At 36.9% G+C, this 16,404-nt stretch overlaps 2 protein-coding genes across 4 annotated transcripts in view; one reads left to right on the top strand and one right to left on the bottom strand.

Moving 5' to 3' along the window:
* Positions 1–16,404, top strand: part of GLMN (glomulin, FKBP associated protein) — a 47,693-nt gene that overhangs the window by 18,637 nt on the left and 12,652 nt on the right. For all 3 annotated transcript variants that reach the window (XM_025417654.3, XM_025417652.3, XM_025417653.3), the window contains exons 4-9: positions 1,293–1,409; positions 2,729–2,837; positions 3,911–4,157; positions 5,413–5,515; positions 13,676–13,863; positions 15,635–15,688. In XM_025417654.3, coding sequence (XP_025273439.1) covers positions 1,293–1,409; positions 2,729–2,837; positions 3,911–4,157; positions 5,413–5,515; positions 13,676–13,863; positions 15,635–15,688 — 818 coding nt within the window. The remainder of the gene's footprint in view (positions 1–1,292; positions 1,410–2,728; positions 2,838–3,910; positions 4,158–5,412; positions 5,516–13,675; positions 13,864–15,634; positions 15,689–16,404) is intronic.
* Positions 15,846–16,404, bottom strand: part of C6H1orf146 (chromosome 6 C1orf146 homolog) — a 58,408-nt gene continuing 57,849 nt past the window's right edge. The window contains exon 7 of the transcript XR_003124312.3: positions 15,846–15,998. The gene's annotated coding sequence lies outside the window, so the exon portion shown is untranslated. The remainder of the gene's footprint in view (positions 15,999–16,404) is intronic.

Raw genomic sequence — 16,404 nt, forward strand, 5'->3', positions numbered from 1 at the left:
ATATATGTTGAAATATAAATGATTTGTTTATGAATCTCTAAAGGAGAGAAACCAATTTAGACTTAAAAGCTAATAGGAAAAGAATCAAAGAAAAGTAAGTGTATTTTGCTTATAAAAAAAATAAGGACAACCAAAAAAACCAAATAATTATCTGTTGTAAATACAAGAAGGGAGCTCATGCAGATTGATAAAGACAAATGCTAAAATGTCTAATTGATAAGTGAGCAAAAATATAAACAGCATTTCCTCTTTTGTGAGCTATATGTTCATATACGCTAACATATTCTGTTACTAGTTCTCTAGGACATGTTAAGTCTTACACCTTTACACATTGCTGTTTCAGAGCCTTAAATATATTTTCCACCTGACAGACTTCCCTAACAATTTTAGCTTAGCCACTGTCTCTTCAGAGAAGCCTTTCTTGCCTTTCCTAGATGGAAGGCAGTTCTCCTGCTATATCTCAATACTCTGGTTTGATTATAAGACTGAGGTCATGGAGAGAGTATGTGCTTAATTGTCTTCCGGAATAGATGTGTTTTTTTAATGAGTCAATCTAGAAGGTAAACTCTTATCAGGATAGAGATCTTACCTTACTTAATTTATAGCACCAGAATATTTTAGGGACTTGGCATATAATAGTGTATTCTTGATTAAATACTGATAAGTTGAAGTAGAAAGCAGCCCAGAGAAATGGAGTATATTATTGCTAGTTCTGGAAATAGAGGTTTTGATTATGAATGTGAATCACAAGAATATAAACTTTTACTTGTGTGGTAAACATTCTGAAATATCTTTGAAAATAGAAATAACTTGTATGTTGAAGAGAAAGTAACTGAAGTGGTATCCCCTTTTACATAAGTTATGTAATCATAATATATTTACAGATTTTCCAAGTTACTTTAAAAGGTTCATAAGTGTTGGGTGTAATTTTTTTTGGGGGGTTGGGTGCATTTCTTTATGAATCAGGAGAGCAAAATTCTCCGTGAAAATTAAGTATTTGCTCAAATTAATTCTCTTATTAGAAATAGAGAAACTAAAGTATAAAAAAGACCAACATACCTGGTTTAAAGTAAATGTCCATTCACCTTTCTTCAGTGAGAGTATTAAAAACTATTTTAAAATGTTGAGAGTTGTTAATAGCCAACCCTGAGAAGTCAGTGGTGAGATGCTGTAGGCTTCATTTGCCTCATAGCTATTTCAGAGGAAATATTAAGCTCCTTCAAGTTAAGAAAGCTTACTGTAAGAGCCCTATAGATGGCAGTATTTTCTTTACTCTAAAAATGTTTTTATAGGTCATCATTAAGAATATGGGCTGGAATCTTGTTGGTCCTGTTGTTCGATGTCTTTTGTGGAATAAGGAAGATGAGAAAAGAAAATATTATTTTCTGATGCTTGATTTATTGGTAAAGGTAAGTTAACAAAATTAGGTTCTCTTTGTCATGATAGCCAGCAGTATTTTGTTTTAATGCTTAATGCTCATTTTGGGTGATAAAGCTTTTAGCTCATGAAAATAGAGAAGAGAATTCTTTGGAGAAAAGGCCCAATATTATTGATTGGATGGGCAAGTCCACTTCAGTTTTTCCAAATTTCTGAATATAAGAAGTATCTAACCTCAACTCAGACCCACTGATTCAGAATCTCCAAGAAGATACCTAAAACGTTCTATTTTTAATAAGTAGCTTATCAGATAGATGTGGAATTCAGGGTTTAGAGAAGCAGTTAGTTCCAAGCCCATGCTGTTCTTTTAACAACATTGGAACTAGCAAATCTCAGTCCTCTTTTCTCTGTGGTACATTCTCTAAAAGATTATTAAAAATCAAGAATGCAAATGATCACAGGGGATATAGGAATAGGAAGGAGATTTGTTGTAACCAACAACCTTAGAGACTTGATAAAAAAGTTACTAGAGTTTTAAGTAAAAAATGGTAAAGGAGCATAAAATCTAAAGAAAAGGACATAAAAAAGAGCTACTTAGAGATCAGTACAAATAAGAATACATACTTGGAAAGTGGAAACCCCATCTAGATAGTAGTTATTAACTACTTTAAAAGGAAAACAAGGCAAGTGTGGTAATTCTGGGTAGTCAGAAGGCAGTGCAAAGTTATATCTGTTCAGAAAGGACAAAAGAGACTTACTCATTTAAATACCCTGACAGTGTGAGATAGAAAAGTCCCACCTGCTGAAGTCATGAGAAACTAAGGTAGCTTTCAGAGTAGACAGTCAAAGCTCAAAAGAAACCTCAGTTTTGGTAATCAAGTTCTTCTATTCTCCTATTTTTCTAACTTTTCCTAGGAATTTCAGTATCCAAATAGAGTTCTTTTTTTTTAAGATTTTATTCATTTATTTGAGAGAGTGAGAGAGAGAGAGAGAGAGAATCTGAAGTAGATTCCAAACTGAGCCCAGAGCCTGACAAAGGGCTTGATCCCAAGACCCTGAGATCATGACCTGAGCCAAAACCAAGAGTCAGACGCTTAATTGACTGTGCCACTCAGGCACCCCAAGTATAATTGTCCATTAAGACACTCATGACTTTTTGCTTTTAGTTTTAGTGATTTGACAGTCAGATTCTGACTGTTTTGTTGGTGTATCTTTTTAAACAATTATGTGAGGTGTTTTACTGTTAAAAATAATTCTATTTTCTCAATATATGCTGCCTTTTAAAAATAGTAATCATGTGGCTTTAAATACAACTTGTATTAAACAGGTTCAATTGTGAATATTTTTATAGTTATGTAATCCAAAGGAATTATTGTTGGGTTTGCTTGAACTGATTGAAGAGCCCTCTGGAAAACAGATATCCCAAATTATTCTTCTTTTACTTCAGCCATTACAAACAGGTAATGAGTATTTTGATATCTAAATGTTTCTTATTTTATCTGTGTTAAGTTCTTGTTATTAGTCCAAAATGTCAGCACTATACCAAAGTAAATTTATGACTAATTATTGAGTACTCTGCTTATACTAGCAATAGCAGTACCATTTTGAATCCTGCTACCTGTAGAAAGATGACAATACCTGGCACAGATGGGTACCCAGTATATATTTTGTTAAATGTCCTGCTGTTTTTCAGGTACTGTGTTGTAATCTATAGCTTTCTGCTTAACCTTCATATCTGCAACTTATATCTAAAACTTTCTCTGTAAACATATTTAAAGGATTGCCTCTGTGATGTCTGCTTTACTCTGTTAGCATTGTGGTGGGTCCTGTATCTTGGTTAAGAACAGTATTGTGCAAACATTGCTTATCCTTAGCATTGGGAAGTTGGGGCTGAGGATAGCAAAAGAACTACGAATGAAACAAGTGTGAAAGAAAAGTCTCCCATGGCTGAGTGCAGTAACATTACTGTTAAGCAATGGAGCTTGGCAACCAAAACAGACAGTATTTATCCATGGGAAGAGATTATGTTTTCATTTTATGACTTACATGTAACTCAGAGTACGATAAAAGGACTCGGAATCTAGAAGTTAAATTCATTTTAAATGAGAATGAAGCAGCTTTGAACCACTTGACATACTCAAAGTCTCCTAGAAAGGTAATTCTAGTAATACTACTTCTCATTTTTTCAATGTTTAATATTTTGCAAAGAGCCTTCTCTTATTTAATAGTTAATAACAACCAAAAATATGGAAGTGTTTTGTCTTAACTATGTAAACAGTTAGAAACAAACAAGATTTCGTGGCATCTGTTATAAGGTGCATGATTGATTTTAAGATGCTTAGGTATTTCATGCACCACTAAGAAGGAAAGATAAAAACACTATCAGTTAAGTTATGATCTATCATCCTGATTTCAAAGTCGTTACGATGTTTTTTTTAAACGTGTTATAATTCTACCTTTACTGGACTTACTGTCCCATGTATAGCATACTTGATGAAGTTAACTCAGGTCACAACTTGGTCTCTTGTTTTAGTGATTCAGAAACTTCATAACAACAAGGCATATTCAGTGGGATTAGCATTGTCCACCCTTTGGAGTCAGCTATCTCTCCTTCCTGTTCCATACTCAGAGGAACAAATACAAACAGATGACTATGGCCTTTGTCAGTGTTGCAAGGCCTTAATAGAATTCACTAAGCCTTTTGTGGAAGAAGTCATTAATGACAAAGAAAACTCACTGGAAAATGAAAATGAAAAGTTAAAGGATGAATTACTGAAGTTGTAAGTATATTTTTGCTAATAGTTCACAATGGAGTTAAGTAGTCAGTTATTTTATGTTTCTTTGCTGTATTTGTTTGCCATGGATGTATAAATCTAGCTCAGGTTTTGAATTTTAGAAGATTATGGGATACAGTGGTCATTGCTTCATTAAATGCCATATTCTACATTTTTAAAAATTAAAAACCTAAATCCATTTGTTAAATTTGTATGCTTCTATGACTTGCTTTTATTCAGTAAGTGAATAAAGTAGGGGAAGTAGATAGGTGTAGCTCAAGGAATCTGGTCTTTTTGTAGGGGAATTGTGCTTTTACTCTTCTTATGAAAGCAACAGAAGTAGCACCAGAAAGTTGAACATCCAACTTTACAACAAAAACGGTAACAGAGTAGCCAAAAGCATATCATTCCAGGGGCACTATACACTAAACAAATACTGTATGTACACTGTGACTGTCACGCATTTGACATATGGCTAGCAAGATTAAGATGTACTCTTAGTATAAAATGCTCCTTGGATTTTGAAGACTTGTATTTAAAAAATACTAAAATAAAATAAAAAAAATAAAATAAACTACCTCAATAATTTTTATACTAACATTGAGATAATCATATTTTAGATATATTAAGTTTATAAGTAGTTTCTCTTGTTTCTTTTTTAATGTGACTACTAAAAGATTTTAAAATCACATGCAGAGTTTGTATTATATTTGTATTGGACTAGATTACTGAATTACATGGATGAGTAATTTTATCTTCTAAAATTTGAAGACTAAAACTACAGTTAGCTTTCTGTTTTTTCAGGTTAGAACATTAAAATTTTTTTTGCCATTTATAAACCCATTATTTCATGAGCGTGAAAATATTTAAACTAAAGAAATTGGAAAGGCTTAATTACAGAATAGTTTGGTTTTCTAAGTAAAACAAATTGAGCTTATGAAAAAAATTACATTGTCGCGATTTTCCTTGAACTAATGAAAACTACATCATGAAATAGCACTGGTCCTCAAACCTTCAGTAACTATTGGTATAGTCCAGGCATGGAAGTAAATCTTACCACATGGAGTAAACAGCTCAAGGTGTGCTCATTCTCTCCCCAATCCCAGTAGGAAAAATTTTACATTAGCAGTTTTACATGCTGTTGAGTCATTGGTGCTTATGTTATTTTATCATGTAAAATTAACTTTGATAAGTTTATAGAGCTAGGTATTTTATACTTACAAAATACTGTATTCACAGTTACCCATTTCTTACACCTTAGTTGTTTCAAAAGCTTGAAATGCCCTTTGCTGACAGCACAATTCTTTGAGCAGTCTAAAGAAGCAGGAAATGATCCTTTAAGATGTTTTGCATCTGAAATAATAGTAAGTACAGCTAATTTAATCTTCCATAAAATCTGCTATAATTTAAAATGTACTGCTATATTCTCATGTACTGCACATGGGCATGCAAATTGATACATTATTAATATGTAGAACACAGATTAAAAAGGTGGAAAATAAATAGCAATATTATTTGGGTAATGAAATTAACACCTCCAGACTTTGCTTTTGCAGTCCTAAATGAATATATACGTGTATGTAATTTTTTTCAAAGATTCTGTCCCATTATACATACTCTTTTGTAACGTACTTTCTCTTAACATATTACGAATATTTTTCCATTGTCCTTCTGTTTTTGTTTAACTAGGGCCATCTAGTTCTAGGTTTTCTTTTTTTTTTTAAGATTTTACTTATTTATTAATGAGAGACACACAGAAAGAGAGAGGCAGAGACACAGGCAGAGGGAGAAGCAGGCTCCATGCAGGAAGCCCAACGCAGGACTTGATCCTGGAACTCCAGGATCAGGCCCTGGGCCGAAGGCAGGCGCTAAACCACTGACCAACCCGGGGTGCCCTAGTAGGTTTTAGGTTTTCTCCAATTTTCTAGGTTTTCTCCAATTTTTCAATATTATAAAATAATTCCAGCTTTCTTCTTTTAACTGTTAAGTCTATGATAAGTACCCTTTTAACCAAATCTTTGCATATTTTAGTTGCTTTTTTAAAATAAATTCCTAGAAGTAGAATTTCTGTGCCAAAAGATATCCTCAGTTTTAAGGTTTATGATATTTTCAAAATAACTCCAGAAATAAGTAAATTTTATTTTAAAAGTAATTTGGTGTAATGCATCAAAGAGTACTAATAAGTGTGCTGGGATTCCGTATTAGGGAACTAATTTGAAATATGGAAAACTATGTACTTGAAATTAATAGTCATGAATTTCAGATTAGAGCAATCATTGTGATTGTGGATTTTCTTTAGCCATGTTCAGCTGTATGAGTGTAGGTACAACATAGGAAGAAAGTTGGATTTAATTAGGTCAGAGTTTTGAGAACTGTGAATTCTACAAAGCAAGAGAGGGAGAAAGGCATTGAGCTTGTATGCAAGGAAGTGACTGTGAGGAACAGTAGAATTTAAGCTGAATAAGGAGGGAAGATAGGACATACAAAATGTGAGAGACAGTGAAGAAGATGATGGAATCGTTGGATTGTAGTTCCTGGTGTGAATAACAAGTTGCTGGAGCCTAGGTTATTAAAAGGAGTGAGCTGAAAAGATTAGAGGTTAAAGAACAGGATGCTTGGGCAGCCTGGGTGGCTCAGCGGTTTAGCGCTGCCTTTGGCCCAGGACGTGATCCTGGAGTCCCCAGATTGAGTCCCACGTCAGGCTCCCTGCATGGAGCCTGCTTCTCCTGCCTGTGTCTCTGCCTCTCTCTTTGTGTCTCTCATGAATAAATAAATAAAATCTTAAAACAAAACAAAACAAAAACAAAAACAAACCACAGGATGCTTGAAATAACACTGCAGAAAAGTTAAAGTTACTAATAACAATGTCTGGGGTATGATCATGGAGTGAGTTTTCTAAGGATCCAGCGGAGGCTGGGGTCATTGGACTAGATAGTGAAGTACCTGAGATTCCAGGGTATTAGAAAATTGTTGGTTATACATTTAAGTCACACAGAATTATGGTAAGAATAACGTCCAAAACCCAATTAATGGATGGCCTTGGGGTAGATGTCGTATAGTCACGTGAAGTAAGTTTCAAAGCTCAGGGTTTTAGAGAGGTTGGGGAAGCAATAAGAAGAACAGATATTTTACTTCTAGGCTTGGTATAGTGGATATGAGTGAAAAAAAATAGCAACCCTTTGAGAGGTCTGCAGAGAAAATAGTCATTTTCAGAAAAAAAATTTTCAGAGTGAATGAAGTAAGAGACCATTTCACAAAGAATGGATTTTGCTAATAATTGTGAGTGCCACAGGCCATACTTTGAAGGGTACCTGAGATCCAAGAAGTAGGAGAAGGGTTTAGATGAAGAGATGCCAGAAATTTAGGGGAACTAGATTCTGAGGATAAGAAATGATTTGGTAATTAATATAAATAGGGTTGCATGGTTATTGGAGTTAATGCTGATGGTCAAGATAGTAGGGAAGAGGCTATGAGTGATGTAGAGGGAGAGAAAAGGAGGGATTTTCCCAGCAACACATAAAAGACTGGGGCTTCTTCATTGTTGCCAATGTTAATATACAGTATAATCCCCTGGATACAGTATAAACATTACCATGTATGATATATGTACCCTATTTTGAGAAGATAGTTAGAAAGTTAGTAACCAACTGTTACAGGATTTTAAGCCTGGTTGTGATATAATTGTTTTGGATTCATCATTTCAGTGGAGGTTGAATTTAACCAAGATAAGATTGGAAATAGGGAGATCCTTAGGTGTGTTTTGGGAGTTTAGTGAGAAATAATGGGATCTTGATTATGGAAATGGTGGTAGAGATGAAGAGGAGAGGGCAAAATAAAATATTTGAAGGTAGATAAAATCAGCAAAATTTGGCCATTAATTTAATTTTAAAAATAGTTTAAAAGCTAATTCATGGATGAAGTTTTATGCTTGCTTAACTGGGCAGATGAAGGTGCCAATAATTGAGATAGAGAGTAAAGAGCAAGAAACAGTATGTTTTGTGCTTTAAAAATATTTTTTTATTAAGAAATTTAAAAATATTCAGAAAGCCGAAAGAACAATATAATGTAACCTCATGTACCCATTACCCAGTTTGAACAATTTTTGAAATTTTGCTAATCTTGTTTTGCTTATTCCTTTTTTAACTGTAGTGTTTTATAGCAAGTCCCAGACATATCATTTCATCCATAAGTCTTCAAGTATGTTTCTCTAAATAGTAAAGACTTCTAAAAAAAAAAAAAACCACAATCCATTATGACCTGTAACAAGATTATGACATCTAACAAGATTAACAGTAATTGCTTTATATCTAATTCCCAGAGCAGGTTTTTAAGGAGAAAATTTTGAAAGATGATCAAATTTTGATGATCATCTAAAGAGGTAGATTAGTGTGAGAAAAGAAAAGGGCTTAGGATTGAACCTACAGAGTACCAACACTTAAGCCCACCAAAGAGACCAAGAAAGAAGGGTCACAGAGGTGGTACAAATATCACAGAAACTGGGATAGTAGAGTTTCAGGAAGAAAAAGTGATTGGTAGTGTTAAATGTGGCCTGTAAAGTAACAGTTGAAAAGCATACATTGGATTTAGGAAGATGCCATTGATAATCTTAGCAAGAACAGTTTAAGTGGAGTGTTAGAGACAAAAAACAGTGTTAAAAGAGCACATGACCAGTGAGAAAAAGACAACTAGTATAAGGTGATCTTCAAAAGAGGATGAGTAAGAAGAAGAGTAAGTGGAAGACACGGGCCTAGGGTAGGAAGGTAATGGGGGAGACAGGGAGCCTTGAGTATGTATATTTATTTATGGGATAACTGAAATAAAATGTGGCTTTGGAGCACACAGCTGAGCACAGGATCAGGGACACCTGGAGGAGGTAAAAATGGGTATGCATGTAGGGAAATTTGTAGCAGGAATGGAATATTAAAATTGAAGAGAGGGATCCCTGGGTGGCGCAGCGGTTTGGCGCCTGCCTTTGGCCCAGGGCGTGATCCTGGAGACCCGGGATCAAATCCCACGTCGGGCTTCCAGTGCATGGAGCCTGCTTCTCCCTCTGCCTGTGTCTCTGCCTCTCTCTCTCTCTCTCACTGTGTGCCTATCATAAATAAATAAAAATTAAAAAAAAAATTTAAAAAAAAATTTAAAATTGAAGAGAGTTAAACCCAGTGGCCTCAAATTTCTAGGTGAAGGAGAGCTCTTAAGAATGAGGAGGTAGAGTCTGTGGCCATACCACCTTGAAGGTGCCCAATCTTATCTGATCTCGGAAGCTAGGCAGAGTCAGGCCTGGTTAGTACTTGGAAGGAAGAATGAGGAGGGAGAAATTGTAGAAATTGCCAAGGAGTTGGTAAGGAGTTGGTAAGGGTTGGAATACTAAAAGGAGAAGAAAAAGAGATGGTAGGAGACATGAAAGCCTTAGTAGTCTGAGCACTCGACTGGTTGGAGACCACGACTATAGTGGTAGCAGTTTGTATTTGGGTAGGATTTTTCTCCAGCAGTACTCAGCTGCCTGGGTGTAAAGGTAGAGAAGGTGGATTGTAGCTATTTTTCCAAAGCTGGCATTTTATTGCTTTGAGGCAGTACAGCATCTGCCTCAAAAGGAAAATGTGCTTTTGCTTGAGAGTGCAGCAAGAACCAAGATTATACCCAGCCTCTACCCATACCACCCTTCTCCACTGCTGCCTCCCTGACTGCTTTGTAAGAGGTGTGAGAAGATGAGCAGCCTGCACCAGAAATCAGTTGGGTTTAATTACAGCAGTAAGACAGAGCAGGTATCCTAAGAAGATTGAGTGTATAGGGATGAGGTTTTAAGATCTCAGAGGAAGGAGCATTAGAAGTAGAGAACAAAGTGAGGAGCACAAAGCAGTCAAGAAGTAGAGGTGAGCTCTTTTCCTGCTGCTTGCTATTTGGGCTGCATACTCCCTTGTGCGCTTATAGTCATGCCTCCCAAAACTGAAGAAATCAAGGACTTTCTGCTCAGGCCAGGCAAAAGGATGCCACATCTGTCAGGGTCCAAGAAAAAAGAAGGATAATGAAGTTTAAAGTTCAGTGCAGCTGATATCTAGTATACCTTGGTCATCACAGACAAAGAAGGCAGAGAAACTAAAGCAGTCCTTGCCCCCAGTTTTGGCAGTGAAGGGGCTGAAATGAACCTACCACACTGATTTGAACTGTATTAAAATTTTTTATTATTATTTATTTTTTTATTTTTTATTTTATTTTAATTTAATTTTATTTTATTTTATTATTTTATTTTATTTTATTTTATTTATGATAGTCACAGAGAGAGAGAGAGAGAGAGAGAGAGAGAGAGAGGCAGAGACACAGGGAGAGGGAGAAGCAGGCTCCATGCACCGGGAGCCCGACGTGGGATTCGATCCCGGGTCTCCAGGATCGCGCCCCGGGCCAAAGGCAGGCACCAAACCACTGCGCCACCCAGGAATCCCTTTTATTTTTTTAAATGATTTTATTTATTATTCATGAGAGACACAGAGAGAGAGAGAGAGAGAGGCAGAGACACAGGCAGAGGGAGAAGCAGGCTCCATGCAGGGAGCCCGACGTGGGACTCGATCCCTGGTCTCCAGGATCAGGCCCTGGGCCAAAGGCAGGCGCTAAACCACTGAGCCACCCAGGGATCCCCATATTAAAATTTTTTAGATTAAAAAATGTAGAGGTGAAATCAGGATAGGAGATAAAATGAGGAGATAGATGCCTTCTCTTTCTATACTGGAGAAGTCCAGGTAAGTGTGGCATGCTTGAGATTGATAGCCTCAGCTATCTCTCCTTTGCAGAAGTTATTTTGATATAGAACTGCTTGAATGTCCCAAGGGTTTCATCACAGTAACATGCCTAAAAGGGCCAAGGCTGCCATGAGAAATTGTAGAGTGGCAGGTATATCCAGCATGACTGCTGGATGGTGTGTGGTCAGAGAGGGAGGGTCCTAATTTGGACACAGGTGGACTTCCAGATATCCTAAAGCAGCACTGTAGAATCTGGTTATGTATACTGATTTTTTATTTTGGATTTTCATTTTAAAAAAAATATTTTATTTATTTATTTAACAGAGATAGAGCCTGAGAGCACAAGTGGGAGGAATGGCAGATGGAGGAAGCAGCAGCAACCCCCCCTCCCCCCCACCGCCCTCGCAGAGAGCCCAATGTGGGGCTCGATCCTAGGACTCTGGGATCATGACCCGAGCTGAGGGCAGACACTTAGCCAACTGAGCCACCCAGGCACCTCCTATAACAATTTTTTAAAAGGATAACCTTCCTCTAGGAAAAAATATATCTGGTATTGGCCAAATGAAGACATAGAGCTTCATGATTAAGAGGACATTTGGAATCCAAATACAGTAAACTTTTTGCCTTATAGCTATAATAGGAATGCATAGCTTTGAAAATCAGTACAGCAGTATATATTTAGCATCTGGTAGCTGAATAGCAGTCTCTTGTGACTGAGGATGATTTCTCATGGTTCTTTCTGTGTTCTGAAATGACTAATGGAGCCATCTGGGATCAGCAGATTTTACTTCCCTGAAGGCTAGAAAAGTTTATTTTGACTTTATGATTCCCCACAATGTCAGGCCCAGTGCCTGACACTCAAGTATTTATTTAAATAAATGAGTGAATATGTGAAAGATCAGTCAGTGTTCATTCTGATTTAGCTGTTGTTGTCATTCCTTTTTGACTTCTATATAGTAGTTTGTTGTAACCTTATCTTTCTTACACTTTTTTTTGCGGACCTTCTTAATAAATATTTGACATAGATATATCGTTTGCTAGATAAGGAGACAGAGGCTTTAGAGAAGTTAGGTAACTTGTCTAATATCTCTCACAGCTAGTAAGTGGTTAAGCCAAAATACAAATCAATTCCATTGGATTCTGAAGGTCAAAAGATGCTTTCTAGTCATATAGTTAGAAATAACAAGAGGCATAGGAGTGGCCTTATGCTTCCTGAGTGCTCTTTCTCTCTCTCTTTCCCTCCTTTTTTTTTTTTTAATTTTTTATTTATTTATGATAGTCACAGAGAGAGAGAGAGAGAGAGAGAGAGAGGCAGAGACACAGGCTGAGGGAGGAGCAGGCTCCATGCAGGGCGCCCAACGTGGGATTCGATCCCGGGTCTCCAGGATCACGCCTTGGGCCAAGGGCAGGCGCCAAACCACTGCGCCACCCAGGGATTCCTCTTTCCCTCCTTTAAATAACTAATTAACTAACCTGTAGTCCTGTCCAATCATGCTTGTCTTTCTTTTATGACACAAGAACCCTTATGACCTGAGACTGCAGCACTATTTCTGGAGTCTCTGGTGCCAGTGACTCTAAATCCAGTGGTCCTTTTGCCCACTTTGTATCTAGGCAGACAGTGGTCAGTGAAGCACTGTTCCTAGAGTATTCTTTTTTTTTTTTTTTTTTTTTTTTAAGATTTTATTTATTCATGAGAGACAGGCAAAGACATAGGCAGAGGGAGAAGCAGGCTCCATGCGGGAAGTCCGATGTAGGACTCAATCCCAGGACTCCGAAAGCATGCCCTGAGCCAAAGGCAAGACGCTCAACCGCTGAGCCACCCAGGCATCCCATCCTAGAGTATTTTTTACCTGAGTGGTTTACTGTCATTTCATGATATTTGTATATCTCACATTTTCAGATTGCTCTCAAATACCTCTGCTAAAATACACATAACATAAAATTTATTATTTTATTTTACTATTTTAACTGCTATAAGGGTATATAGTTCAGTGGATTAGTACATTCATATCGTCATGCAACTGTACCACCCTCTATCTCCAAAACTTTTTCTTCTTCCCATTCAGTTCCCTCAGGTTGTTGTCAAATTTATCTCCTTGAAGCTGTAGATTGAGGTCCCTATTTTCTTTTTTTTTTTTTTTTTTTTTTAATTTTTATTTATTTATGATAGTCACAGAGAGAGAGAGAGAGGCAGAGACACAGGCAGAGGGAGAAGCAGGCTCCATGCACCGGGAGCCCGACGTGGGATTCGATCCCGGGTCTCCAGGATCGCGCCCTGAGCCAAAGGCAGGCGCCAAACCGCTGCGCCACCCAGGGATCCCTGAGGTCCCTATTTTCTTGTTGGCTGTTTGGTCAGGGACCACTTTCGGCTCCTAGGGGCTGTCTGTAGTTCCTTGCCACAAAGTCCTCTGCATAGGCTCTCTCATAACATGGCAGCTTAGTTCTTTAATGCTTGCAGAGGTGATTTACTGACTCTCAAGTAGGGCCTGGCCCCTTTTAAAAAGCCTTCTACCTGCTTAAGTCAGGTCCACCAAAGCTAGTCATCATTCTGGATAACCCCAAATTAACTGATTTGGAACCCTAAATATATCTGCAAAAGTCCTCTCACTTTTGTCATAACATAATCTCATTATGGGGTGACATCTTGCCATATTCTGCTGGTTAGAAGCAAGTCCAGCAGGTCCCACCAACACTCAAGGGAAAGGGATTATACAGGATGTGTATATGGCAGGGAGGGTGGGAAGAGCATACTAGAGCCTGCTTGCTATCACTTTTTTATTCATTTCACAGGGCTTTCTATCAGCAATTGGGCATCCTTTCCCCAAAATAATTTTTAATCATGGAAGGAAAAAGAGGACTTGGGACTATCTTGAATTTGAGGAAGAAGAAGACAAACAGTTAGCAGACTCTATGGCTTCTCTGGCCTATCTAGTATTTGTACAGGGCATCAGTATTGATCAGCTTCCAATGGTCTTAAGGTAGGCATTAATATTTGGCTTATTGATGTAATTCTAAAAGGAGTATCAAACTCAATTTCCAGTGTATGTTTATTAATGTACTAATGGATTTTAAATGAAGTATAAACAAAAGCTATTTTTATTAATAATATTATAGGCAATATTATCTGTTAAAGCCAGTAGTACTCAAATATCAAAAAGGTGTTGGCAGGGGAAGGGGGCGTGAAACAGACATGAGGGGGACAAGACCAGAAAGTGTGAAACGGCTTGGTTTTGAAGCTATTAGGATCACCCTGGACTACAAGGGAGAGACCTGGTCAGTCAGTTACCCATGGGATGGTCTAAATTGCCATCATCTTTTAACTGTATTACTCTTGTAATCCTGAGTATTTATATATCCAACCTCAATCCCTTTTAATCCAACTTTTTTCAAAACACTACTTTAAGAGCAGTCCCTAATGAAAACCCTTCAGTGGTTATCTATTGCTCTAAAGTCTAAAAGTCTTCACATGAGACAAACTTATGCATAATTTGGTCCCTGCTTGATGGTTCTGATTCCCCTTTTACCACCTTTTCTCTTGTTTACTATGCTCCAATAACACAGACCTTTTTACGGTTTTTTATTCAAATGTGTTATGAACCTTTCTGCTCTAGGGCCTTTTTATATGCTTAGACCATCTCTAACTTTAAATGTCACTTTATGAGGAAAGCCTTCCTTCATCATCCAAATTAGGTTGACTCTTCCTATTGTAATTATCTTGACCTTGTCCTTCTTTTCTCATAAAGTTTATCCAAATTATTTTTTAAATATATAATTTTATAATATACCTTTTAGATTTTCATACCCATAATAATAAGGATTATGTGTTCTGTCTTTCAGGCCATAGGCATATTTCTTGGTGTACATTTATATATTTATGTATGAATATACCTGGGGATATATTTCTGTGTAAATACTGCAATAATGGCAGTATTCCACTTACATGTTCACCATGTATTAAATAATATGCAGACAACTTTGCATGCATTATCTAATCTTTACGATACTATGAAATAGAGCATTCTCATTTTTCAGATGAAAATAACAGGCTTAGACAAATTAGGATCCAGTCAATATCATACAACTAACTAGTGGGATAGGTGGATTCAAACAGTTCTGTCTGACGCCAGAGCCTGTACTCTTAATCACACTACCACCAAAATGACTTAGGTACATATATTGGTTTGCTAAGTCTGCCATAATAAAATGCCACAAATGAGATAGTCTTAAAAGAAACACATTATCTCATAGTCCTGGAGGATAGAAGTCCAAGGTCAAGGTGTGGGCAGGATTGATTCCTTCATAGGGCTCTGAGGGAGAATCTATTCCTTGCCTGTCCCGTCTGCTGGTGGTTTGCTGGCAATCCTTGACATTCCTTGGCTTGTGGATCTAGCACTCCAATCTACCTTCATGTTCATACAGCGTTCTCTCTGTGTATGTCTGTCCACACTTCCCTTTATTATAAGGATACCATTTGTACTAGATTAGGGCTCACACTAAGGACCTCAGTTTTATCTCCAGAGTAGGGAGGTTCCTATTCTGCCCCTGCCCATCCCAGTTTAAAAAAAAAAAAAAAGGGCAGCCCTATCTCCAAATACAGTCATATGCTGAGGTTCCAGAGGTTAGGATTCCAACATTTCTTTTTTGAGGAGGGCACAATTCAACCCATAATAGTATTTATGTATATAAATTTCTAAAAATATACATGTGATATATACATATAAATATATATATATATGTTGTCTATTTTAGCCCATCGTACCTTTTGCAATTTAACATGGCACATATTGAAGTCTTTTTGCAAAGGTAAGATCATTTAGATGGCATCTCAGAATTAAATAGTGGTATTAAAGTAGTTCTTGTTAAGATGGGGGAGACTACCTTCTCTTTGCCAGACCCTAATTAATTACTCAGTTATTTTATAAGACAGTGATGCAAATATGACACAAAAATGAGTCAGAGGTTTCACAACAAAAATTATCTTTAAATATTAAAATATTGTCTTAAAAGGGAATTTCCAGTCATCTGCTTCTGAGGCTGCTTCTCTTATTTCAAAAGTTGGTAAGTTAAAACACCGCTGTCCCACTGTAGCCTCCTTGATCTAAGAAGAGGTGGTCTGTAAAAGAAATTCATCCATGTTTTTATTCATGGACACAATCTGACTGAATCAAAGGGAAGGAGGTGTCTTGACTCCACCTTTTTGTAACTGAGATTATTAGATTATTGACAGTGATTATATGCAGAAACTTTTCTTACTTGAGGTATTAAGAATGCAAGTCTTTTTCTTTTAAAAAATTGCAAAGTAACAAATATGTATGATTTTTTGAGACATTTAAAAATTTTGCAAAACTATACGCTTTGTGTTTTCTTGTAACATGTTTAAATTATCTCTTGCGATCAATCAGGACCTTTCAGTAGTATATCCTATAGGAACATTAGTGACAGTTTATCAATCCCATCTCTTCCCAGGTGAAGGAAGATTTGTAACATGGCAAATGTCCAAAGCCTCGGCCTACAAGGCA

The sequence above is a fragment of the Canis lupus genome, chromosome 6 (assembly GCF_003254725.2).
Source record: "Canis lupus dingo isolate Sandy chromosome 6, ASM325472v2, whole genome shotgun sequence".
NCBI classification, from domain to species: Eukaryota; Metazoa; Chordata; class Mammalia; order Carnivora; family Canidae; genus Canis; species Canis lupus.